This window comes from Chinchilla lanigera, unplaced genomic scaffold (assembly GCF_000276665.1).
Source record: "Chinchilla lanigera isolate Chin_1 unplaced genomic scaffold, ChiLan1.0 scaffold00034, whole genome shotgun sequence".
In the NCBI taxonomy this organism is placed as follows: domain Eukaryota; kingdom Metazoa; phylum Chordata; class Mammalia; order Rodentia; family Chinchillidae; genus Chinchilla; species Chinchilla lanigera.
The window spans coordinates 17027306-17053473 of NW_004955435.1; the positions used below are offsets into that span (position 1 = coordinate 17027306).

The following is a 26168-nucleotide window of genomic DNA, read 5'->3' on the forward strand; positions in this document are numbered from 1 at the left end:
TACCCGCTGCAAGGTCTAAATTACACTGACAGCAGAAACATTTTATTTTACTGCTTAGCACATGCACGGTTCTTCCGGGGGGAGGTGCAGGAACTTGGCAGGTAAGTGGAACTGGGGAAGAACAGGAAGTAACACCATTTTTTAGGAGCCGTCAAAAACTTTTTAGTGCTAAGGTTGCCACTGTGTAAGGCATGAGCTTTAAACCCAAAACTGCACTCAAATCTCCGTTCCTAATTGTGTATTTTTAAAGCAATGTATTCAATCTAACAAGCCTGTTTTGTCACCTTTATTATGGATTATCTTCCTACTAAACAAAAACTGATGAGAAGAAAAAAACATTTTGTGCTGGGCACATCCCTGTAACCCCAGCCACTGGGGGCTGAGGTATAAGTACAGACTGGGCAACTCAGAAAGACCCCATTTCAAAGTTACTATTTCTTAGAGTTAGGGATGTAGCTCGGTTGCAGAGTGCATATTCACACTACCAAAATACGGTGTTATATAGTGCTACATAGTACATGGACATCTGAGAAGTCCACACACCACTTTCATTACTCCATGCATTTTCAAGAATATCTACATCACCGGAATAAAAAAATTTAACACTGTCTCTGACAAGTACATATAAACCAACTCAAAACAGCAAGAGGCATAACTGCCACAAAGGCAAGTATAATTTTTCTTCCCCAAAACTAGCTGCATCTCAGTATGGATAGATCCTCTCTCCCACATCTATAAGCATTTTGGGGAAAAGGTAAACCAAAAAAATGTTTTAAGTTGTAAATGATGGGATAGAAAAGATAGGAAGAAAACAGGTTTCTGTTATCTAGAATTCCACATGCTATTCATTTTGTACTGAAACATCAGTAAAGGACAAATCAGACTTTGTTTATTAAAAAAATACTTTACAGGGGAAAAAAACCTCTATGCATTCCATTGTCCTATTTTACAAAGAAATAGCTTAACAATTTAACACACTTAGACAGCTACAAAAAAGCACTGTGTTAAAAGGATTATTATTCACACAAATTTGGATTTAAGACTATTCATTAAAAACTTTTTTAAAACACTTGTTAATGTCAATAAACAAACTAAGGCCACACAACGCAAAAAGTCCGCCAGGCAAATTATACATTTCATCTATATGCAAAGACCTCTTAAGATAAATTAAAGCCACAGGAAAAAAATTCTTAGCTGCCAATCAAAATGGAGTTTAGTCACAGAAAACACTATTACATGAAAATTTACAACATGTGATAGAAGCAGTACATATTTCTTTAGAGAAAATTGAAAAGTGCTATATTTTAAGAGACAGTGGTCTCAACTACATGCACAAGTGGATCCTAAAAAATTTATGAAGAAAATGGAAGGCCATATTTATGGAGAGATACTTGCTTTCAAAAGCAGCAAACTTTCAGGATGAGCATGAGTCCTTTATGCACTTAGGAAAAACATACACTGCATTTCCTTTACTTGCATGACCAATAAATACAGCTGCAACCTGCTTTAAACATAAAACAGCACAAAATGTGAACCTCTGGCATATGCTACAGAAAGGTATTTGTTTAAAAACCTGTAGTAGTGATGAAACATTTATTAAAAAGATACAATCTTCCTAAAGGTACAAATACAAATAACTTTTTAATGGCTATACAGACGAAAATATAATGGGTTAATATTAATGATTAAGAATATATTCACTAAGTATATTTTCGTAGATTTGGGAGTCTTGTTCCTATATTAGCTTTGAGACAATATTTATATAGGGAAAGGCAATAAGCAAAAGTTTCTCCACTCATTATGACCTTTATGCCTATTAAGACTGATAATGCAAGACATCCAAGGTTTAGTAAAGAATTTATTTAATAAGCTCATTTTCCCCTACGAGAGCTTACAGTATTAGTTGGTAGTCCAACTGTCTCTGAGGGGACAGGGCACTTTCCAAAAGTCTTTAGCTAAAAATAGTGTACCAGTTAAATTTTAAGTACTGAATAAGCAAATTAAAAGTACAGTTAAGCTTAGAAATTCATTTTTAAAAGAGTTAAAAAAAAAAAAGCTTGGAGGAGGGAATCAATATGTAGGTTTTTATCGTTATTGCTTTCTGAATTTGAAATACCTCCTAGGATCATAATCTTACTCCTAGCATTATCTTGGTAATTACAGATGACTTCTGAGCCAGGGGGAAGACTTTTATCCTTTGTAATGGGTACCATAAAATCATTCTACTTACTATTAGGAATATTCATTTATTACGTCCTTTCCATAAGCACATTTTAAAAATTCCCTCTTCTCCACATTTCTCCATAAAACTTACAGCTTACATTCTGCAAGTAATCTCAAGAGTTGGCACAATGGATAATACAGCAAAAAGGAAGATCTGCTTAAATTTCACTGCCATCACAACTCTACAAATCAGAGGACGCCAGATTGCTCCATGCCTCACTCCACCAAACCAAATAATTTAATGATTTAGAAAAGTTGCAATCATTTGTATCACTAAACTAGGATACAGTTTTGAAAGCAGTACGGAATTCAAAACTTCTGCTTTTATATTCATCAGTCTTTAAAGCATGCTATCAAAATCTAATACTCACATAGGACATTGAGTTTCCAGATACATTACTAGCTAAATATTTCTCTCCATTCTATTGCAATTCTAACATACAATGAATTTATTAGTACATGATTTTAAACACTTTTTATATTTTTAATGCATTTATATTGGAGGTGAGGGTAGAATGTTTTATAAAAGGAAAATGGGGATTTGCTTTTGATTGTAGGTCTTTGCAGATCCGCTGGTTCCTGAGTGATTATACACAGTGCTGGCTGTCAGGAGACAGTCTTCTTGTTTACTAGTAATGACCAGCTTAGATGACAGATGGCATCTGCTGGATGGCAAGGGGAAGGTGGGGAAATCGGATCTTGGAAGACAAGAAAAACAAAATAAAAACTTTTTGCTTTAACAACCTTGCTCTTCATGATTATTTTAAAAAGCAAATGTTGCCTGAGAAGAATTTTACTTTGCACAGCCTGGTAAAGCTCTATGAAATTCTTCTGGACTGAAAAATAAAAGAAAGGAATAACCCAAACCCATACGTTTTGTGATTAGCCCCCTTTCCCACAAAATAACAAAAGAAATACCCTCAAAGGTCCCTTAAAAACTAGTTGTGATAAACTAGAATTTACCCAAGAATTTATACACAGGATTTAAAAACACCCCTGCAATAATCACATTACCTTTCATACCATTCTAATTACTTATTTACAAAGATAACTAAAACCAACATCACTTCCAATTCATAAATGGTTTACACTGAAATGTTTCCCTATTTGTCTTCATCCTTTGAAACAGAGAATACATACATATACATATATATAAGGAATAATACAGATTCTAACTAATCACTGTAGTAGTATTTGCTGATGGTTACTTTTCTATCAATTTACACAGTGACCTCTATACTTTGCTAATATCCATTTAACTACACAACAATATTGCACAAAGTAATATTTATATAAGATTTTACCTATTTCAGAATATTTTAGAGAAAATTCATATTTGATATTTCAAAAGATGCAGCTAAGTTTTCAGGGTGACAGACACAGTAAAGCAGCATCTTTTTTTTTTTTTTTTTTGCCTATGTTAATGTAAATATTTCAAATCTCACCATCCAAAAAACAAAAGTTCAAATTGCACTGTAACCAGGTAGATACAAGAATCTGGTCTTAGGTGTGGGGAGTACTCTTCCTTTAATAAACAAAAGGCCTACCCTAGTATTAACCAAAACAAAGTATGTGTATCATATTAACATTCTAAAATAATAGAAAGTTAATATCACACTAGCTATATGAACTGTGCCTCTCTGAAAAAGAGTAAAAAATTTAAATACTCAGGCACTAAGTTTTAGGCTACCAAAACTCTAGGATGAAGTTTAGTGCTGTATTCTTTATTAGAAAATAGCAACACAGAATAACAGTAAAGAAACCTAGTTATTCACCAGTTAGAACTGCGAAGTGTATCAAAAATAAGTATTTATCATGAGTAGGTTGATGCCAAGTAAAAAGAATAGTTTTTCTTAAGTTTGATGCTCAAAACATGGCAGCCTCATTAGAAAGATTGATATCATTCTCTTCAGTTTGATAACTGTGATCAATTTAGAAAGCAAAAGCATCCACATGAAATGTGAGGATGCTAGGAAGCAGAACAACAGAGTATTATGTCAACATCTCTTTCACCAAAAATGCCTTCCATAGTTACCATGTATTTTACAAGAGATTAATGAACCATGGATAATGACTGACCAAGGACTATTCAGCTTTAGATTTCTTTAATTGAAATATCCACTGGGCATTAAGTAACAGATATCAAAAAAAAAAAAAAAAAGTTTGGATCAGAAAGTGCTGTGCTTTCTCTTTCGTTAAGAAACCAGAGAGCCACTGAATTTTCCCTAGAAACTACTTGTTCCTTATGGCTGGACTAAATAACTTACTTGCCCATGTACCAGATGCAAGAACTCTTTCCTGCAATCTATGCCATTTTTTACTGTGGAAATTGAGTATGTGCCATGAAGACACAAATACTAAATCATAAATCTGACTTCTATCATAAAAATAGCAAATATGGCAAGAGACAAGGCAAGATAAAATTAAAGAAAGTGAATGATTTAACAAATAAGAATCTGTTATTCCAGAGAATTCTTGTTCTGATTTGAAGAAGAGATTGAATTGTTACCTCACACCTTAAAACAGAAAGTAGCAGCAGACCCACTATTACATACTGTACTAACGGGATAAGATACAACTCTTAATTTTGCATAATCTGTGTAAAAAAGATATGCCTGACATTTGTGGAATGTCATTTCTCTTTATAGAATTATAGGCAAGATTTCTCCAATAAAACTTAACTTAAGCCAGTTATAAAACTATAACTTCACATCAAAATTTAAAAAAGTTAAAAAATGTGTTTGAATATGTACATATCACACAGGAGTGCTTGTATTTTCCTGCAGATTGTGTTGCTGGTCTGAGTCCAGTCTATTTTCCACCTTCAAAACTGGAACAGGCTGAGTCTTCTGATCTTGCTGTAGATGATGAAGTTCTGATGAAGGTGAGAAAGACGATGAAGCAGTTGTCACAAGCTGCATCTCTGTGCATGTGGCCTCAGATTCAGTTTTTACCCTCACACATTGTGAGTCAACTTCTAATTCTCGCTTTCCAGTTAAATCAGAATCCAAGTTAGAATTGCTTTCTGTGTTCTGAGTGGCTTCAACAACAGGGTGGTACTGTTTAAGTCTTATGTGCCAGGCTAAGCTGCATACTGCTGACACTGTTTTGAACTGATGAATAACATTTCTAGGGATGAAGTAGATATCATTGTCACATAGCTGAATTCTAGCATAACGAATGCCTTCTCGCCTCATTTGGTTTAGTTTAGCTTCATCCACCCACTGTACACACTAAAGAAAGGCAAAAAGTTGTGTAAGACTTTAAAATGTGTAATAATTTAGTCAAAATATTATAATTAGCACAGGAAAACAGAAGGGATAAAATGTAATATAACAAACAAACAATATTAAATGAGATATAACTTTCTAAAGTGTCCTATTGGGAAACATTCTTCTTCATATTTTTCTACCTCTAGTCAAAACAAAGGACAGATGGCCTAAGGAATCACTTAAATAAGTACCTGGAAGTGCGGCTAAATATCAATATTGTTTGGCACACATAATGGCAACATTTTATATCTTCTCCTTCAATGTCTCAAACTTTTGCAGTTAAGGGACCATAGCACAATGAAGTTAACAAGTGAGACTGCTCATGGCCAGAATTGAGCAACCCTGAACCCTTTTGGCAACCTGAAGCCCACCTGGCATCCCAAAGATTAAAGGAATGTTAAGCATTTTGCTCGAGAAGCTGTGTTTTAATGACTTCTGACACTCAACATTCATACAGCCTTTAATAAAAATAAAATTATGTTCAATAACCATGTTATACAGTTATAAGATAAAATGCAAAATAAAATGGGTACAGACACTTATTTCTAATATCTAATACAAAGGGTAATTAAACAGCAGGATTCATTACCTGGGAAACAGGAGGTTCGTGAAGGTCTAATTGAAGTCTCTGTACAACATCAGTAAAATCCTCAGCATGAAAACAAATCACATCTTTGGTTATGCGAGGTTGGTCACTCCTAATATTTAATAAAATTAAGTTTTAGGACCAAGAATCCACTAAAAAAATGATGACAAATTTCAGTTCTCCACTTCCTGGAAATCCTACTACTAGCAAACAAAGAGAATACACATCTTCTGAAGACAAAGTATACACTTGATACTTTAATCAACTTTTAAAAAATAGAACCAACCAATAAAACTGCTTTTAAAAAAAACATAAAACTCAGATTAGCTGCTGCAAAATTAAAAGCCTTGGCTAAAAAAAGTTTTATTCCAAACAAGATTTGCAGTTCTCCCATCAGTTTGCACCTCTATGTCCTGAGCTTTATTAAAATTCGGCTCCTACTGAATGTAACATGGTTGGATCAGCCCCTGTGGAAAGCAGTTCCTTAAGACATTGAGAACAGAATTACTATATGATCCAGTAAAACCACTTCTGGGTATATACCACAAAAAACTGAAAGCAGGGACAGGAAGAGATATTTGAAAGCTAGTTAGCTATTGGATCAAAAGGTGGAAGCTACCAAGTGTCCATTAAGGGACAAAATGTTTTATATACACACATACAACACCCTATGTATTTAAAATGGTTTGTACACAGCCTTTTTAGAGAAAGGAGATTCTAACACTTGCTACATCAATGGATGAACCCTGAGTACATTATAATAAGAAAAATAGGCCAGTCACAAAAACACAAATACTGTATGATTCTATTTATATGAGATAACAAAAATAGTTAAATTCAAAGACACAGAAAATACAATGATAAGAGTTTAGGCATGAGGGGAAGAAGGGAATACTTCTTGAATACAGAGCCTCAATTTTGCAAGATGACAAGGTGCTGGAGACTTGTTTCACAACAATGTAATTATACTTAACATTAATGAATGTACACTTTTTAAACGTTTAAAATGGTAACTGTTACGGTTTGTGTCTAGATATTCTCCTAAAGCCTCATGTGGTCACAGGTGGGGCTTTTTCAAAGGTGGCTGGATCTAGAGTGTGTGATACTGGGATTAAGAATGTGTGGATACTAAATTAGTACAATGATTAGTTTGGCATAGTTCTGGATATGAATGCTACCTGCCCTAAGGGCGGTTATCCAAGATAGAAAAAGGTCGGAAAGAAGCTGCTATTGTCACTTGTAGCTTGGCGCCTTCTGCCTTCTGTCTTTTACCCACCATGAACTGTTTCTCTTTTGTGATGCCCCTCTACCATGCCATCCTATCTGGGAGCCAGTCAATTATGGGATGAAACCTCTACAAACTGTGAGCCAAAATAAACCTTTCCTCTTTTAACTTTGGGTGTTGAGTATTTGGTCTCAGCGAGAAAAAGTAACTAAGACAATAACCTTCAAGCATATTTTACCACACTTTAAAAATTGGCCCCCAACCTTTTAAGTAGAGTCTACATTTCCCTAGACAACATTAATCAACCTTACAGTTGAGGTCCATTTACTTACCATTCACCAAACTGTACAGCTTTCAAAACCCCAACAGCAGCCGTACTCTGCCAGTCAAACCCCTGACCTACATGATCAGCATGAGCTCTTGTCCTATCTTCAAAGAGGACTTCACGGGGTTCACTGGTCCGAGGTAGGTACTGGAGATTTTTAATTTCATTCATTGATCTGTAATTGATTTAGTTGTAAAACAAGAGGAAAGCAATGAGGTTAAGAAGCAAATTTTTAAAGTTTAACAGCAAGAAGATAAAAAAAAGTCTGTTGAGCTAGACATGGTAGTGCACGCCTGTAAGACAAGAGGATCACTGCAAGTCAGAGGCCAACCTGGATAACATAGTGAATTCAAGGCCACCCTGAACTATATATCAAGACAAGATAGATAGATAGATACATACATACATACATATATACATAGACAGACAGATAGACAGGGATGCGTGTGGTCCAGTGGCAGGGTGCTAGCCTGGCCCACAGGAGCCCCAGGTTCAATGCCCAGTACTGCCAAAAAGAAACTGATTCCCATAGTATCTGTGTTCCCCACCCTCAGCCCAAGGATGCTGCCTCGGTAAAGTAAAAAACAAGTCTGCTAAAATATCGTATTTAAATAAGATGACAGCTAAATATACAGTGGTTACACTCATTAGCACTTAACATATCACACTGTAATGATTAACGATTTCTTTTCTTTCTCTGTAGACCAGGATAAAGTAGAAGTTGCATCCTTGATTACACTCAAATAAAGTGTTCAACATATAAAACGTGGTTGTCTAGCAACATAAAGTATAACTCAAAGTTTAAGGCAGAGAACTTCTTTACCCTCAACTCAGTTGCTCTCATTTCTAACTTTGGAAACATCCTACTAATCCTATGATTTAAGAAGGAGAACTGAGCATCTATGTAATTGCCTTCTACATTAAAATCAAAGTAAAAGGCTTAAAACTAATACTGGGAAGGCTGGGGATGTAGCTCAGTGGCATAAGCACCTGCCTGGCAAGGGCAAGGTCCTGAGTTCGATTCCCAGCACCAAACAAAAAACCAAACAACTAATATTGGGAGCAGGACAGATTAGAAGGGATTGGAAGGACTGCAGATGAAACAGAACTGATCATGAGTTAACTACTGATACTAAACTCATGAGTTCATTATATTCTGCTTGTATAAGTACCCCAAAATCTCTACATATAGCCTTCTGACAGTAATCGTAAAATAAGAAATGAGGAATAAATTAGTAAATAACAGTATCAACAAGCTTCATCATGATTGAAAATGATTACATGTCTTAGACTTAATAAAACTGAGCAAAGAAAGCAATGGAGGCCAAGAATACAGAAAAAAAGAGTCAACAACCAAAAATGAAGCGGATCTATTCAATCAACTCTGTAAAATAAAAATCAAAGATCCCAACCAAGATGTAATGTAAAATTTCAGACTGCTTGTGGCAGAGGACACTGCAATCTTTCAAAAAAGAGGGGGGGAAACCCAAAAGGACAAAAATTACAACACATTAAAATTCTCAGAATATTAAATGACAAGAAGACATTAAAACAGTGCTAAAAATGCTAAATGAAAATACAGCCTCTGCATTCCAGTTAAGCTATAATCACATTTAATAACAATGAAAGAAATTTTCAGACATGTAAAGACTCAAAATGCCTTTCTTTTCTAGAACCTTACTTAAGAATGTCTTCAAGTGAAGGAAGTAAATACATCTAAGAGACACAATCATAGGTTAATGACAGAAAGCATTAAGTAAGAAATGCTAGGGCCGGGGATATAGCTCAGCAGCACAGCACCTGCTGGGAAAGTGCAAGGTTGTGAGTTTGATTCGCGGTACCAAAAAAAAAAAAATTGAAATTCTAGGTTGATAACTGTGAAACATGCCTTCCACACTAAATTAGGGAAACAGAGTTCCAAAAGATTTTCATATAAAGATATAATGTGCTTATGTGGAAGCTAAAAAGGTTGATCTCACAGTAGTGAGAACAACAGTGGTCACCAGAAGGTAGGGAGATAGTAAATACCAAAATACAGTTAGGAAAAGTAAGTTCTAGCGTCCCACAGCTCAGTAGGTGGTACCAGAGTTTACAAAAATTTATTATGTATTTCCAAATAACTAGAAGAGCTTGAAAGTTCTCAACACAAAGAAATAACTGTTTGAGAAGATACAAATGCTCATTTCTGATTTGATCATTTTATATTGTATACATGCACTGAATTATCAATAATAATCTAAAGATAGGCAATTATTAAATTATGTCAACTAAAATTAAAAATTAAAAAAATGTGAACTGATATGTTATAACAGATAAAATGATAAGTCTGGAAAGAACTGAAGATACTGGGCCAGGGATGTAACTCTGTGGTACAGCACCTGCCTATCAGGTGCAAAGCCCTGAGTTCAATTTCTGGTACCATAAAAGACAAAAAAAAAGAAAAGAAAAAGATTTGAGGCTATATAAAGTAAGAGAATGTAAGGAAACTCCTAACAGCCCCCGCAAAATAACAAAATAAAAGGTTTTATGTAAGAAAGTCAAACAAATGAGAAAGCCATTGTGGTTTTAGAGGAAAGTAACCACATGTGGTGGAGTATGCCTGTAATTCTAGCACTCAGGAGGATCCCAAGTTCAAAGCCAGTCTGAATAGATTTTTTTAAAGAGTTTTAATCAAATTCATAAGAAAAGAAGCATGTGATTCCCAGCACTAAGGTCATAACATATAAACCTTCCCCTAGAAAAGTATCAAATTAATTATGGTTTTTTAAAATATTGGCAGAAACGCAGTGGAAAAAAGTTAAATTAAAATAAAGGAAATACAAACAACAGTATATATTAAAGTGGATATACAAAATCATAAAACTGAAACCAAGTTTTAGACATGTTTTTTCAAATAGTTATATTCCCATGTAAACTTACTGAATAGTACATACAGAAAATGTTTTTCTATCCTTTCGTTTTATGTCTTTACTGGTAAAGTAAGTTTCTTGTGGGCAGTATATAGTTGCTTCTTTTTTTTAAAGCCATTCAGCCAGTGTGTACCTTTTAACTGAAGAATTTCATCCATTTACATTCAAGGTTACTATTGAGACTAAAGTCATTACTGTCATTTTGTTTGCTAATTTTCTTCTAATTATTTTAAATATCCTTTCTTCTTTCCTTCCTTGTTTGCTCATCTCTGTGGTTTGATGGTTTATTGTATTGATAAGGCTTGAGTCTTTTCTATTTCTCTTTTATGTATTAGCTCTTATACTGGATTTCATACTTTGACACATTTTCGTGATGGTAGTTATCTTTCTTTTATTTCTGGATGTAGGGCTTATTTAAGCTACTTTTTACGCTTGCTGGCAAGATCTTTATTTCCTTTTGTTTCTGACAGCCTTGCTAAGTGTAATAATCTTGGTTGGCAGTTACCTATTTTTAGGACCTATCTTCCTTATTTGTCTCTTCTTAAAGAAAATATATTGGAAATGTTTTGATGAAGTCATATGGTTTCCACCACTGAGCAAACTGCAGTACTTTCTTTCTCAGATCCTCAAAGCTTTCTCAGATGCCCTTCCTCCAAAGTCTTGCTATTAGATCCAACATCCAACCAATTATTTCCTTTTACCTAGAGAAGTCATGAGAGAATTTGTGATCTTCAGTGATACGGCAAATTCTCCTTAGAGGCCAAAGTCCACTGAGAAGGTAATCCTCTGGGTATAAACTGTCTGCTATCTTTTTTTTGAAGAGCAATCAATTTCTTCTTCATGGACCACTCTTCATGAGATTCCATTACGGCTTTCTTAAAATAGACAGGAGCCATGTCACTCACTTCCTTTGGGAGAGGAATACATTCATAAACCATGTGATACTGCTTCTTCATGCTCATACTAGTTTCTAAAGAGATGCAGGCCAATCCCTTATCATCAAACATCTTTATTAATGATTTTCTAAACACATTAATTTTTTCCCAGATATCTTCATCCAGTAAGGTAGCAGCTCAATGATACTGCAAAAGGACTATCAGGCAGTGCCCCTAAGAAAGAGATCAGAAGTTGGGTAAACACAAATAAACTGTAAGGTGCTTGGGAAACTGAGAGCTGTCAAAACAATACAGACATTTTTCCATTTGCGCAGCAAGACGCTGGTGCTCAGCAATAGCCTTTTTCCTCTGGTTCTGTTCCTCTTCACCAAGATGTTCTCTCTCACCTATTTTGGATACAAACACATCATCTAGAGTATAATAGTCTCCATCCGTTTTTCCCATGAACTTAGATGTCATTCTCATAAAGTTTGTTTTGATATTCTGCTGTTCCTATCTTTTCATTTTTGAATAAATCATTTAGGCTTAGATGATCATCATTAAGAAAGTATCTGACTTTTCCTCAGTAGAAACCTGAGGCAGACACACCTATATCCTGAGGTTCTGGTGTGTTCACAGGCCACACTCCTTCAGACTCATTTGTTCTGACAAGGATCACTTCTTGCTGGTCTGCATTCTCCTCAGCTCTTGTTGTTTTTGATGATATTTGTTAGTTTCTTTCATTAGCTTTTGCAAGTTGGCTTTAGGTTGTTCAGCCAGTTCCACATTCCCCATCATCTCTTCCTTAGTAATTCTGGCTCCCAGTTTGTTCTCATCAACATCCAGACATGCATGGATTCATCCTCTGGACCCATATCTTTCAGCGACGAAGTCCTCAAATTTTCTGTTTTGTTTTTCAGCTTGTTCCTTCACTCTTTGGCAAGATTTCCTCAGCCAGCTTAATCTACCATCCTCTACTCCTGATAAACTACTAGCTGATTCACTTTTTTCACCATTTCTGTTTCTTGCTCTTTTTTTCTACTCACTCTTTACTTTTCCTGAATGGTTGCCTTTTTTCTTCTTCTTCTTTTTTTTCTCAAATGTTCCTTCAAGAACTGTTAAATTTGTTCAGTCATATCAAGCAGCATCCAGGTATTTGCACCTTGAAGTCATTTAAGTTCTTTCCACCTTTCTTTTTCAAGACTGGCTTTGGCCTGATGCAACACCTCCACCCTGGTAATTTGAGTCTGTTCCTTATAGTCCATACTCTTTGCCACGGTAATGTATTTTAAGCAATGAGACTAACAGATATATGGGATACAGTTAAGAAAGCATTTAATCTCCTTCAACAAAGGATAACCAGAAACTGCAGGCAAAAGAGAACAATAAATTTTTTAAATAATCTAAATATGAAACTAAAATGTGGTATGATTCTGAATACCCAGGAGCAACATCATTCTGTACAGTATATTCTTCCTATGAGTGGCAACACTATAACCTTAGAATATGAGTTTTTAGCCTATTACTTGGGTCTACACTAAATATACTTACCCATAATCTTATAAATGCTATTTAATGGCTTTCCAACTTTAGAATCTACCTACAGCAAAGCACTTAATACCTAATTGTGGGCCAGGCATGATGGTGCACACCTGTAACCCTAGTACTTGGGAGACTGAGGCAGGAGGATCACCATGAGTCCAAGGCTAGCCCAGGCTATATAGTGAGTTCAAGGCCAGTCTGAACTACATAGGGAGACCTTACCTCAAAGAACAAAACAAATAGAACTATATGGCATCAAAAACAGAATATGAATTAACCTCAACAGTGTTTATGTGCAGTTAGGAGGAAGAGGGTATTGTCAGGGCCATCTAGCTTTTCAGAATATAGGTAAGAGCATCGAATACCCAACTATCATGCCAAGAATCAAAGCCTTGTCAAAGCCTTGTCAGACACCTTTCATTATAAACAAATGGCCTTTCCCTGTAGAAAAAAAATGTTTGTCCCTTGGAGGGAAAGACGGGCAGGATTTTTCCTTACCAGCCCTATTGTACTATATAATTTTTTTTTTAACATGTGGGTCTGGTTTAAGAATTCATAAATCCAAAGATCACCTTTAACAGCAATGCCCTTGATAACTGGATAGCTTCTTATATCAATTCCACCATTTTCAGTAACAAGAACTTTTAACACAAAAAGATAACATCTTTCTTTATGTCCTGATTCATTACTCTAATTCAAAGTGCTTTTGAATGCTTCACTTAAGACTACTTAATCCCAATGGATGTAAAATTTGATGACATTTCAAATTAGTAGAGAAATAATAAGTTTTTAAATAAATGGTGTTAGTCTAGCTGCTTAACTACCTTAGAAAAAAAGTTAAATCTCCTCTTCTATTCAGAAATCAATTTCATATAGCTTAAATATATAAATACTGAAGTTACAGAAGTACTAAGAGAAAATGTAGGATGAATGATTTGTAATACTAGAGGAAGGTCCTTCCAGGTCTACTACTACAGGAGAAACCTCAGAGAAAAAGATACATAAGTCTGACTACATATCAACATAAACAACTGTCAGTGTACAACAAAAACACTAGAGACAAAATAAGAGAAAAACTTGCAATGTAAGAAAAACAAAGGATTAATAATCATAATATACACAGAATTTTTACCAAAATACCACGACACAATAGAAATGTAGACAAAGGAAATTAAAAGGGAATTACCAAAGAATTAGTAACAAAGGAAAGAAAATTAAAATGTGCTTTTTTTTCAATCAGTTTAACAAAGTTAAGAATGTTAGTGGAAGGTATGAACAAAAGGGCACTCTCTTACTATATGAGTAGGAATATAAATTAATGTATTTCTAGAAATCCATTAAAAATGTGTATACTTTGAGATGGGAGTGTTGGTGCACACCTGTAATCGAAGCTTACTTGAGAGGCTGAGGCAAGAGGATCACAAGTAGAGGTTAGCCTGGGCAACTTGAAAGATCCTGTCTCAAAATAAAAATTACAAAGGTCTGGACTTGTAGGTTAGTGGTAGAACACTTGCCTAACATGTTCCAATCTCCAGTACTAGAAAGGAAGAAAGCAAGGGAGGGAAGGAGGTTAGGAGGAAAGGAGAAACGATATATACTTTGAGCCTTTAGGAATTTCTACTAAGAAAACAAACACAAATGCACAAAGATATATATTTATCAACCATCACACATCTACCCATGATATACATGTTTAACACTTGACTGTGGAGAGGTGAAGGCAGCTAAGGATTTGTTGATTTCTGTAGTCTACCATATTTCCCTGAAAATAAGACCAGGACTTATATTAATTTTTGCTCCAAAAAACACAATAGGGCTTATTTTCTTTTTTTTTGTTTGTTTGTTTTGTTTTTCTCCGGTACCGGGAACTGAACTCACGACCTTGCGCTTGCCAGGCAGGCGCTTTTTGCCGCTGAGCTAAATCCCCAGCCCCAATAGGGCTTATTTTCAGGGAATATTTTTACCTTTTTTCATGTATAACAATTTACATTTATTCATGTGCAACATTTATTCATCTACATCAATCTACATTTATTCAATATGGTCACATCATCTGGAACATTGTCCTAACAAAACCCCAAATTCCAGCCTGAATTTTCTGTGACTCCATTTTCTATAGAACGACTGGTCCCGATCTCTCATGTCCAGAGATACAGTTCTCCTAAAATGAGCACTTCTTGTCCATGTAGCCTGTGCGTCATGCATCATTACAACATACTGAATGATAAAGATTCACATTAGACACTCATTATCAAAGTGTACACATTACTGGTGTGTGGTGTCTGTACTGCGATTGATCATTTGGCAGTACGTCTTGAGTTCATCTGTTTACAGAGACGTTTACCGCTTGTTCAAAGGTTCCCCCTTGTGTGTTTACAAGTACTTCATTATAATTGATATTATCATTATTTTCAGGATTACTGTCAATTTATATTGATATTTATATATTATTATTTTATAATTCATGTCTGTCATGTATTGGCACAGACATATTAAATGTGCCTGCCTGGCTATCGATCTCGATTACGGCTGATTTTGAGGGTACGGCTTATATTACAAGCATCCTGAAAATGCATGTTAGGGTTTATTTTCCAGTTAGTCTTGTTTTCAGGGAAATAGGGTAAATATTCCTAACATGGCCAATTTCCAGGAACTAATGTAGCATTATGCAATGTAGAACTGGAAGGTGATGCTAATAATGGCTCTTGTGAGGAGATACAAAGTGGTTCCAGCACACCATCATGTTTATCCAAACATTGTTTACACTGAAAAATTGGAAACAATTTACACATAAGAATTAGTTAAATAAATCTTGCTATAACTATATAGCGAAACTACACAGTTATTTAGAAACCATCTTAATACATTAACCTAAGGAGAAAAAAACCTCCCACCTTTTAATGTACATACAATATAAAGAATAAATTCATTTCTTACAAAGAAAATTAATAATATGAGTAAAAATGAACTAAAACTTGGATGGGATTATGGCTGGGTTTTGAACTTTTTACTCGTTTATATTATCTTTTTCTAAGTTTATAATAATCAGCAAACAATGGTCATTTCTTGTTCAGAAATATACAATAAAAATGCACACAGTACTTAAGAATTTAGTAGAATTTCAAACTGCGTCATCATTTACAAAAACTGCTGTGATCTTTTAAGTAACTGCTAGGTTTTACCACACCACTACTGGCATTCATACACATATAGTTTTCACAAAGTATTTTCATGTATCATCTTAAGTACCTAATGTTATTTTATACTTAATTCAAGCCATTCTCCTATAAGTTTTAAGTTAATCTTGAGACCAGTCAATTAAAATTTATTTTCAAGCACTTATTTTGCCTTACTATTTCTTCTACAGCTTAAGCTGATATAAATCACTTTCAGTCTCATGAAATAAAAACTTTCAAAATACTACGGTGAGTTAATTTACACGTTTCATGTGCATGACCCCAAAAAATTAAGTATGACTGGAAAATATAGTTTTTTAAAAAATACTTACAGTAAGACACATGGCTATTAATTCCCCTCAAAATAATTCCTCCAACTTTAAACACTTTTATCCCATTCCTCTGAAGCAGCTCTAGAAGTCCTTTTTTGTGTCTTTAGTTGCACTGTCCTGGCTATCTTGATGTCCTAAACTGACCCAAAATGTTTACCTTTCATGGTTGTTTTGACTTTGGGGAAAAGCCCAGAACTAAACAGTGCCAGACCCAATGAGTAAGTCTCATGAACACACACTGTAATGTTTCCATTAGTGCCTGCCTTTCTGTTTGACGGCACTTGGAAACACCATTTACCATATTTTCTTTTTATCACACTCAGAAAGAGGACTTCCAGAAATGTTTTAGAAACTGGCAAGAATGAAGAAGTAAGTATGTTTGAAGCAAAGGTAGCATTCTGAGGGAGAATAACGGCAATTTATCTTTTACTATGATAAATTTTCAAAATTTAAACGTTCATCATATTTTTCAGTCACCCCTTATATATTACCACAACACAAGCTGCCAAGGCTCCGTACTACAGCACATTATGAATTGCATTCAGCCAACACTGGTTACCTATGTGTTATGAGGAGAGACATGAATAAAACAGTCCCGATGAGACCAAAATTCAGTAAGAAATAATAGCATGTAAATGCATCATTAATAAACAAAATTTTGCAGGAGTAACAAAAGAAGGAATCACTGTCTAAGGCAGTTATGGACAACCTCTGGCACATGTGTTTTTTTTTTTTTTTTCTTTAAGACAAAAGATGGTAATGTATGAGTTATTTTTTCTAAACTAAAATTTCAAATATTTAGAACGTCAGTACTTAATTGCAGTGTTGGCACTTTGCACTACGTAAGTGGGTTCTAGGTTGCAGTTTCAGTACTTGTCTCTAAAAGGCTCACCATCATTGGTCTAAGGGAACAAAGAAAAGCTTCAAAAAGAAAGTGACATCCATGATAGATTTTGAAAATTTACTAAGAGTTTGCTAGGTAGAGAGGAAGATGGGTGAGGGGAATTCAATGTTAAGTAAAAAGTATAGAGCAAAAACAAAAAGTAAAGATTATGGTTTGGAAATTCAATTTAGTATGGCTAGAAAAGAACAGAGGCAGACATAAAGGTACTGTTGAGACTCGGTTATGAAAGATTTTTACAGAACACACTAAAGAATTTGAACTTTTATCCTTCAGGCAGTTAGGATTCAGGTGTTTTTGTTTTGCTTGTTTCTTCTGTAGTGCAGGTTAGCCTTGAACTCACTCAGGGAGCACAAGAAGGTCTCGAACTCACAGTGATCTGCCTGCCTCAGCCTTCCGAGTGCTGAGATTACAGATGTGCTCCATCACGTATGGTGGGACTCAGGTTTTAACAAAAGAAATAAAGGTTAAATTTGATTTTTAGGACAACGTGTAACAAACTGACAACTAGAAGATTTACTTAAGGAAAGCCTTCAAATAATCTAGAATGTGGTTTTAAAATCATGCCCAAGTTGTAATTATTTTTATAAACAACCAACTAAAAAAAAGTGGTTTCAAGTATTTTAGGAAAAAAATAATGCTTACCTTCGTCTTTTGAAGGGTGACTTTGGCATATCTGCTGTAGGGATCATTTGTTCTCCTGGCCTTACCCACATTATAGGTCCATCATCACTCTGGGACCTACATTGTAGTCGCAGGCTGGAAAGTGTGCCCCAGGGCAGAGTCATCTAAAAGTTACAGAATGAGTTACATTTCAAAAAATGTTCAGTTTATTACAAATGTTCAGTTTATTAACCCCTCTGTATCAAATAAAGTTCTAAAAATCTTTTTTTTTTGCATGTGTATACAAAGAAATAAATGCCATACTGCACGGTAATTTGTAGTAAATATTATAGTAATGTAGTAATTTATATCAATATTTTTCTAAACATTTCTATTCAAAACATTGCATAGGATTTAACAGGCAAGACTAGCTTAACATTTTAATATGGAGTGTTCATTTATATTGATCAAAACTTGAATAATCTGAATTAACACTTACCTTCAGAAATGGTGATTCTTCTAACATATCAAGGAACTCTGGGAAATAATCACCAACTTCTTCATCTACTGCTCCAACAAGACTTATCTGCCGCATTGGACCTGCTCGGTAGGTACCACAACAGTATGTCCTGTTGACCTAAGATAACATGAAAGAGGCAGGGAAAAAGGACTGACGTGCATTATAGTTAAAGACTGTGAACAGGGTATCGTTTCCAATATTACTATTTCTTCTACATACTAAGAACTCAATAGTCAATATCTTAGATAAAATTAACAGTTACAGAGGCACCCAAACACAATGACACATATTAATAGTATGATATGTGCCACAAATAGAAATTTCAATGTGCAATTTATTAGCCTAGATAGAGTTCAAACATCCCCCTCAAAATAGTGAAGACTGATAAACTCCTCTAAGAATAAAGATTGTTAAACTCTGAAAATGCTTTCTAATGTGATCTCTAGACTTCCAGATCTTTATCTGGGGGAAAAAGTAGATAAAAGTAGACAAATAAATAGCAGGTGGGTAAGGGGCAAAAAGAGGTCACAGTCAGATAAATCTTCCATATGCATTGTGTACTCCCCAGCTTGAAAGTATTCACTTTAAGCCAGACAGAAAGCTGGCTCTTCATCAAATTCAATCTCCCATTACTTCCATATAAGAGCCTCCGCTTGAGGCCAGCTGATCTTTTCCTCTGTTCGACTTATACCTAGTTTGTAACTTCAATGGTATATTTGTAATATCTGTAACTTCAATGGTATTTTTCACTTAAGTCTGTGCAATATAGAATATCTTTTTATTAACCCAAATCTTAATCATCTTTCAAAGCTCAGGTCAAATGTCCTTTTATCCCAGCAGTGTTCCTGACCACCCCTCCAGCATCTTTTCCCTTTCTGAAATATAATGCTGCCTGCAAATACACATACATTTTCTCTTTATAGGTTGAGAACCCCTTAGTACCACAAATATCTTTAATTTTTTATTTTTTTAGATTTGGAAAAAACTGCACAGACTTTACTAGTCAAGTATCTCTAATACAAAAATTCAAAATGTGCACTGCTCCAAAATCAAAAAATTTTTGAGTATTAGAGATGCTCGACTTCTATCAACTTTCTACTGAACTTAGGATATCCTATATATCTGCAGGCCAGAGCAGCCTATCTAGCATTCAAATAAGATCTACAAATGATTCCACACAATGCAGTATTATTCCTCTAATCATTTCACATATGTTATCTCATCCAACTTCCAATTTAGAATGAATTTTTCCAAAGGGCAGAGATGAACCATTATGCATACAGATGGATGAGATTTAAAATGCTGGATTCTAATCAGGCTTTCAACCTCAGTTACCTAGCCTTTTCTACTTCAGTTAACACTCAATTTAAATTGGAAAGTCTAACATATGGCTGTACTTTCATAAGGTAAGGCTCTGTTGAATATTCAAAAGCAATTTTAAGGATCAATTCTTACTGTTCTAAATGTCACCTATTTTGCCTTAATAGAAAGCAGTTTACGTAAATGATCATTCAGTAGGTTTTTCACATACATCTTCACTATTAGTTCTTCAGCAGCATTTTTAGAGTCAACTTTCTATTTTAAAATTTAACATCACCTGTACATATATGCAGAAAAGAGGGTCTTAGATCTAGCTGTCATATAGTGGAGATTTAATTTCTCATAAATTCTTCCCCTAGGATCACTTTATATGACTTTAAGCAGCAACTACCCAGGAAAGGTAGGTGCTCTACCACTGATCTACATCATCAGCACTTATCTTGTATATACTTGTATGTACTGCCTCTAGTAGGTTTGTGTGATTATCATGCTATAAAAAGCCAGGGGGTCCAGCATGGGAAAGAGGATCGTCATGGGTATAGAAATAAAAAAGGAAGATAGGAAGTTTTTCTAACCATCATTTTAACCTTTCTAAGTCAAGTACCCTAAAATGACTAAAGCAAATTTAATCTTTAACATCACATGCTTTTAGGGGTAATAAGAAAGCCCCATTTCGCCTCCAAATCTCCCCAAGTATTTCCAGTTATCAGAAATTCCTTTACACAGACTTTCAATCTACGCAGGGTAGAGCCTAATATATTTTAAAACTCCAAAATTTAAGACGTATCCTCATAAAGTATATAATTATATGGTGTTTTTCAATGTACTTAGCCTGCAAGGTTTTAAATTATGAGACTCTTAATGAGTTATTATTTGAAGACATTCACATTGCTTTGAATTAATATTTTACTATGACAGTATCCCAAATCTATCTAATTCAAATATCCCAAATCTATCTAATACCAAAGTCAACAGCAGTGAACTTAAAAAACTTTAAAAATTCAGCCACCTAGGATAATTAATATGTGACATAAATATATACAAAGCATCTTTTCCTATCTAGAAAGAAAAAGAAATTAAATCTAAAAGGAAGTGGGAAAGAATAAAAGAGAATGAATATAGCTATTCATTCTTATTAAAAGATATTCATTATTATTAAAAGATATTATTATTCATTCTTATTAAAAGAGGAAACTTTTATGACCTCATAAATTTGTCAAGGTCAACAAGTTTTACTTTCATCTACACACAATGGAAGTTTCTCCTAAGTATCTCCAGGTTGGCACTTTTGTGTGAATACCGACGTGGTATTCAGAGTGCCAGAAATTACTGTTTTATTTTTTCTTAATGCCAGAAGAGCTATCAAGTAAATAAATATACCTACAACAAAACACCAGGATTATAAAGCCTAAAATGTACAACACCTATCTGGAAAACTCTGCTACGTTAACATATCTATAGAGAGGCTTTATTAGAAAACGATGACCTTCCTGTTTTCAGTCCTTTACACTAAATTAGACCTCTGAGCTGACTTTAGCAGTGTTTATTCCTAAATATCAGCTTCTTCCTGTTTTGAGTTTCTCCCATATCTAGCCTAGGCTTCCAGATTTATTCCTCTCAGAGATATATTAAAACTCACTAGTCTTCACACCACCGCTGCCTGCAAATCCTAAGGCATTTTAACCATCAGCCTTCCCCTCTGGACTTTTCATTCGATAACCCAAGAGATCCCTCTCAAAAAAAAAAAAAAAGGAAAAGAAAGAAAGAAATCCCTTTCATCACTTAACTCATTTTTAAATTCAATATCCTATAACTTCTCATCCAAAATACCCTGATGCACTGAATTGCTTCCACATCAGCATCTTACTCCTGTAGTACCTGTCTCTATTACCTCACCTTTTACTCACTTTCATTGCAATCAGGTTTCTATTCAAACCAGTCCCCTGAAACAAATCACTAATCACCTCACAGCCAAATTCAAGGGATATTTCTCAGTCATCCATTTTTTTTTACTTCCCTTCCTGATGTCTTTCTCTCCAAAATATGATTATTAGGGTTGTCCTATTTCTTATTCTACATATCTGTGGGTAGTTTCAATTAAAATACAGATTTAACTACCACCTGTACCCTGGTACATTCCACATCTGTTTCTCTAAATTAAAAATGTTCCTCAGAGTCAGACCTTCACATGCCTGTTGGACAACCCACAGACACCCCCAAATGAAACACCTATAAAACTGAACTCATTGTCTTATACAATGCCCTTCTACCCAGAAACCACCTTTTTCCCCTGGAGAATCCAAAATTCTCCAGTAGCTCCATACGACCTACAAAATCAGGCTGAAAATCCTTTTCATGGCTGATAAAGTCCCTTTTGATCTATTATTCTAAAAGAAATGCCAAATTTGCCATATTCTAAATATGTATTTCCACATTCCAAATAATCTGTGCTGCCTCCACAACTTTTCATGTATTATTATGGACTTTCATAGCCTTCATTTATGATTAAATATGGATTAAAAATAGACCAGAGGAAAAAATAAAAGGTTTCAAACACAAAGAAATTAAGTACAGCACATTAAATGTATAGGTTTTAGACAAGTTCAATTTGGAGTTAACACTTGATTTAAAAAGGATGGACTGGGGCACAGATTTGGGGATTATACAAAGTATAATTTTAAAAGTGAGTAAGACTTAAAGGAAAAATATAAAAAAAGGAGCAGGAGCTGTAATGAAGGAAAAATGGATATATGAGACAAGAGTCAGCTAAACAAACGGTGAATGCACTGGGTGCAGAAACGGTGAACCGTGGGGTACAGTGGTACACCTGCGGTCCCACCTGCAGGAGGATAAAGACAAAGTAGGAGAATCGTTTGAGACCAGCCTAAGCAACATAGTAAGATCCTGGAGAGGGAAAAAAGAATAAAGAAACAATTAAAATAATGCCAGGCATGACACCACACAATCCCAGCATTCTGGGAGCCAGAGGCAAGATGGCAGGTCAAGCCCAGCTTGGGCAATTCAGTGACTCAGCAAGACCTTGCCTCAAAAATTTAAAAAAAGGCCAGGGATATAGCTCAGTACAAACGTTCTGCATTAATTCCCAGTACAATAATGATGATAATAATGATGATATAAGAGTAACACTTCAATAAATGGTTGAAACCATAAGGACTGTCTTTAAAATTAAATTAAATTTTAAAAGAAACAGGCTCACTAGGAACGCAGTCATTTCTGCAGGAAAATGTATTTTCACTGACAACTGATAAAGGAAACATGTTGTTAATTTGGAGGAGGGGCTGGCAAATTAAAACCCACAGACCAAATCTCGGACTGTCAAAGGTTTTACTGGAAATGCCCATTAATTTATTCTATAATGGCAGAGTTTAAGTAGTAAGCGCTTGTACCCTCAGATCCTCTGTAGAAAAACTTTACCAACCGCCAATTTAAACCACTAACAAATCAAACAATATAATAGGGTAAACTGTGAAATGGAATACTCTGTATTATTCATTAATGTGTATCTGTAATACAAAGTGCCTGATATGTGGTAATGTTAACTGAATTCATAGGTTCTGTAGCTAGAAACAAAATAACCAACTATTAAACTCTGGGGGAAAAAAAGAGCTACTGATTTTGGCAAAACTGAGAAGACAGAAGGAAACCAGGATGGATGACACCATGGAACGGAGTTGCATCTGTCATGGCATTAAAATTTTTAATAAATGCAAATGTTTGTGATATATTTAAATAATCAGCAACACAAGAGAAGATGAACAGCATTTGTGACCACAAACTCAACATGTACCAACTGTGTGAAACTATGCCAAACACGCAAACTACTAATTATCTCTAAGTATTTCATCCTTCTTTTTTGTGTGAAAACTTCCTGGGCATATAGCCAATGAGTTAGGCTCCCTGTCAGCTAAGGGTAGCCTGTGACTAAGTTCTTGCAACAGGATGTTACCATAAGTTAAATATGCAATTTCCAGAGGCTGCCTTTACAAGCAAAAGGTCCACCTTCCGCTTCTTTCTCTCTTTTGCAGGTGGAACACAGTGAGGGACAGCCAGGTTCAATCAACCTGGAAGAAATATCAACCTGTATCTATCAACCTGGAAGAAATATCAAAACTTAAAAGATAGCAGGAAACTACAATCCTGTATGACATCACAGGACAAAGCTGTGTAACACTTGACTGTGCTGTCAAATTCTTTTTTCTCTTTCTTTCTTTCCTGGTATTGGAGACTGAATCCAGGGCCTTGTACACGCTAGGCGAGCACTATACCACCGAGCCTCATGACTAGTCTTCTTTCCTTTCTTCTGACCACATATATGGGATCTCTTTGTTAGAGTGACTTTGCTCATATCTTGAATATTTTGTTCTGAAGGAGAAATACTCTGCATTACACAGATGACACATGCAGTATTATCTTCTGACATAGGCAAAAAGAAAAAAGAAAACGTGTAACTATCGCATACTCTGAAGAATTAAGATGGCAGCCAGGCGTTGTGGTGCATGCCTGTAATCCCAGCACTAGGGAGGCTGAGGCAGGAGTAAGGCCACCCTGAACTGCATAGTGAGACCCTGTCCCAAGAAAAGGAACAGGGTCCCTTTTAATTCTTTGTCAGAATTAAGCTGACAAAGGACTTCTAAATGATACAAATTAAAAGAAGAATACAAGAAATTAAAAGCATTTCAGAAGTATTTAACTTGAAAACGTTAAAAGGGAGAGCACAACAGTCTTCAAATATTTGAAGCCTGCTATGGCTTATCCCCAAAAGCTTGTGTGCTAAAAGCTTGGTTCTAGTATGGTGACGCTGAGACATGGTAATAGTTTTAAGATGGGGCTTAGTGGAAAGCATAATTAGGTCACTGGGGCATCATTCTTAAGAGAAGATTAGATTACCACAGTCGACACAGGACACAGTTCCCAAGAGAATGGGTTGCTTTAAGAGAGCTTTGCACATCCTCTGAATCCCTCTTTTATGATTCCCACATGCCACTCTCACACACACCCTCATCATTTTAACACCATCCACTATGGCCCCACTGGGGCTGAGCAGATGTCAGTGCCATGCTCTTGAGCCTCCAGAACTATAAGCAAAAGAAACTTCTTTATAAAGTACCCAAACGCTGGTATTTTGTTATAGCAACAGAAAATGGACTCACCGAAGAGCAGACTTACATACACTTAAAAAGAGAACAGTAGGCAACTGGGTCTAGAAACAGAAGAAACTTAGACTGATGATATAAATCCTAGTCCTTGGCAGTAGTGGAAACAGTAGACTTAAAAGAAACCAGAATAGAGAAAGTAGATACAGGGTTCAAAGAGAAGGAATCTATTTAAAAGCCCCAAAGGAAAATAATACAGGCAAAAGAGAGAATGTAAAGGAATGCAAGTGGTCAGAGAAGTTAAGAAGGAAACATGTAAAATAGAGCTTAAAAATGCTAAGACTTTCTTCCATAAGCTTATGATGAAAAATGTCACGGGTGACATCAAAAGATGATTCAAAGAAATTATGGGGACAGAAACCAAATTTGTATGTTCTCAGGAGACATGAGCATATGGGGAGAGCAAGTGTGAAAAATTCTTTCAAAAAGTTGGCTGTGAAAATTAGACTGACAGGGAAATAGGATCAAGTGAGAATATTTAAGATAGACTAAGAAATGGAGAGGTTTTATAAACTTCCATTCCTACCAGCAATATAAGAAAATATCTGTTTCCCCAAAACCTCAATGATAGAATGTTATCAAACTTTTGGATTTTTAATAATTTAGTAAGGAAAAACTGGCACACTGGTAGTTTTAGTTTCATTTTGTTAGGAAGTTGTATATCATTTTGGAAGTTAAAGGGCCATTTGTATTTTTTCTTTGAAATCTACTCACATCCCTTATTTTTATTTTTTATTTTTTATTTTTTATTTTTTTTGGTTTTTCTCCGGTACCGGGAACCGAACTCACGACCTTGCGCTTGCCAGGCACTTTTTGCTGCTGAGCTAAATCCCCAGCCCCCCTTATTTTTATATTGTGTTAATATTGCTCATCTAGTTCTAGGGCTTTTGACAATTTAGGGAAATTAATCCTCTGTCAATGATATGAATTGTAAATTTCATAATATGACTTTTGACTTTGTTTATAGGGTTTTGTTTGGGGGGATCACTGCTGTGTCATTTCAAACCGATAAGGAACTTCTGTGTATTCTTCTACTTTTATATCCCTATTTTATAAATCTAAATCTTTGATTTACTTGATAAATAAATTACCTGGGATTTACTTAGTATACAGTGATAATACAATAAATACAAAGATAAATACAAGACAGCTACCCAGATGTCAACACTCTCTTTTCTCTGCCAC

General features: G+C 35.2%; 1 protein-coding gene across 2 annotated transcripts in view; it reads right to left on the bottom strand.

Annotated features, from left to right (window-relative positions):
* Window positions 1-867: 867 nt before the first annotated feature.
* The window catches only part of Rsbn1 (round spermatid basic protein 1), a gene marked incomplete in the record, with an annotated part of 53472 nt that continues 28171 nt past the window's right edge, over window positions 868-26168 (bottom strand). Inside the window, 6 exon segments of one of the 2 annotated variants that reach the window (XM_013516427.1) lie at window positions 868-2921; window positions 4977-5456; window positions 6085-6193; window positions 7639-7806; window positions 18012-18154; window positions 18469-18606. In XM_013516427.1, the coding sequence (XP_013371881.1) occupies window positions 4980-5456; window positions 6085-6193; window positions 7639-7806; window positions 18012-18154; window positions 18469-18606 (1035 nt within the window). 2 annotated transcript variants of the gene reach the window in all.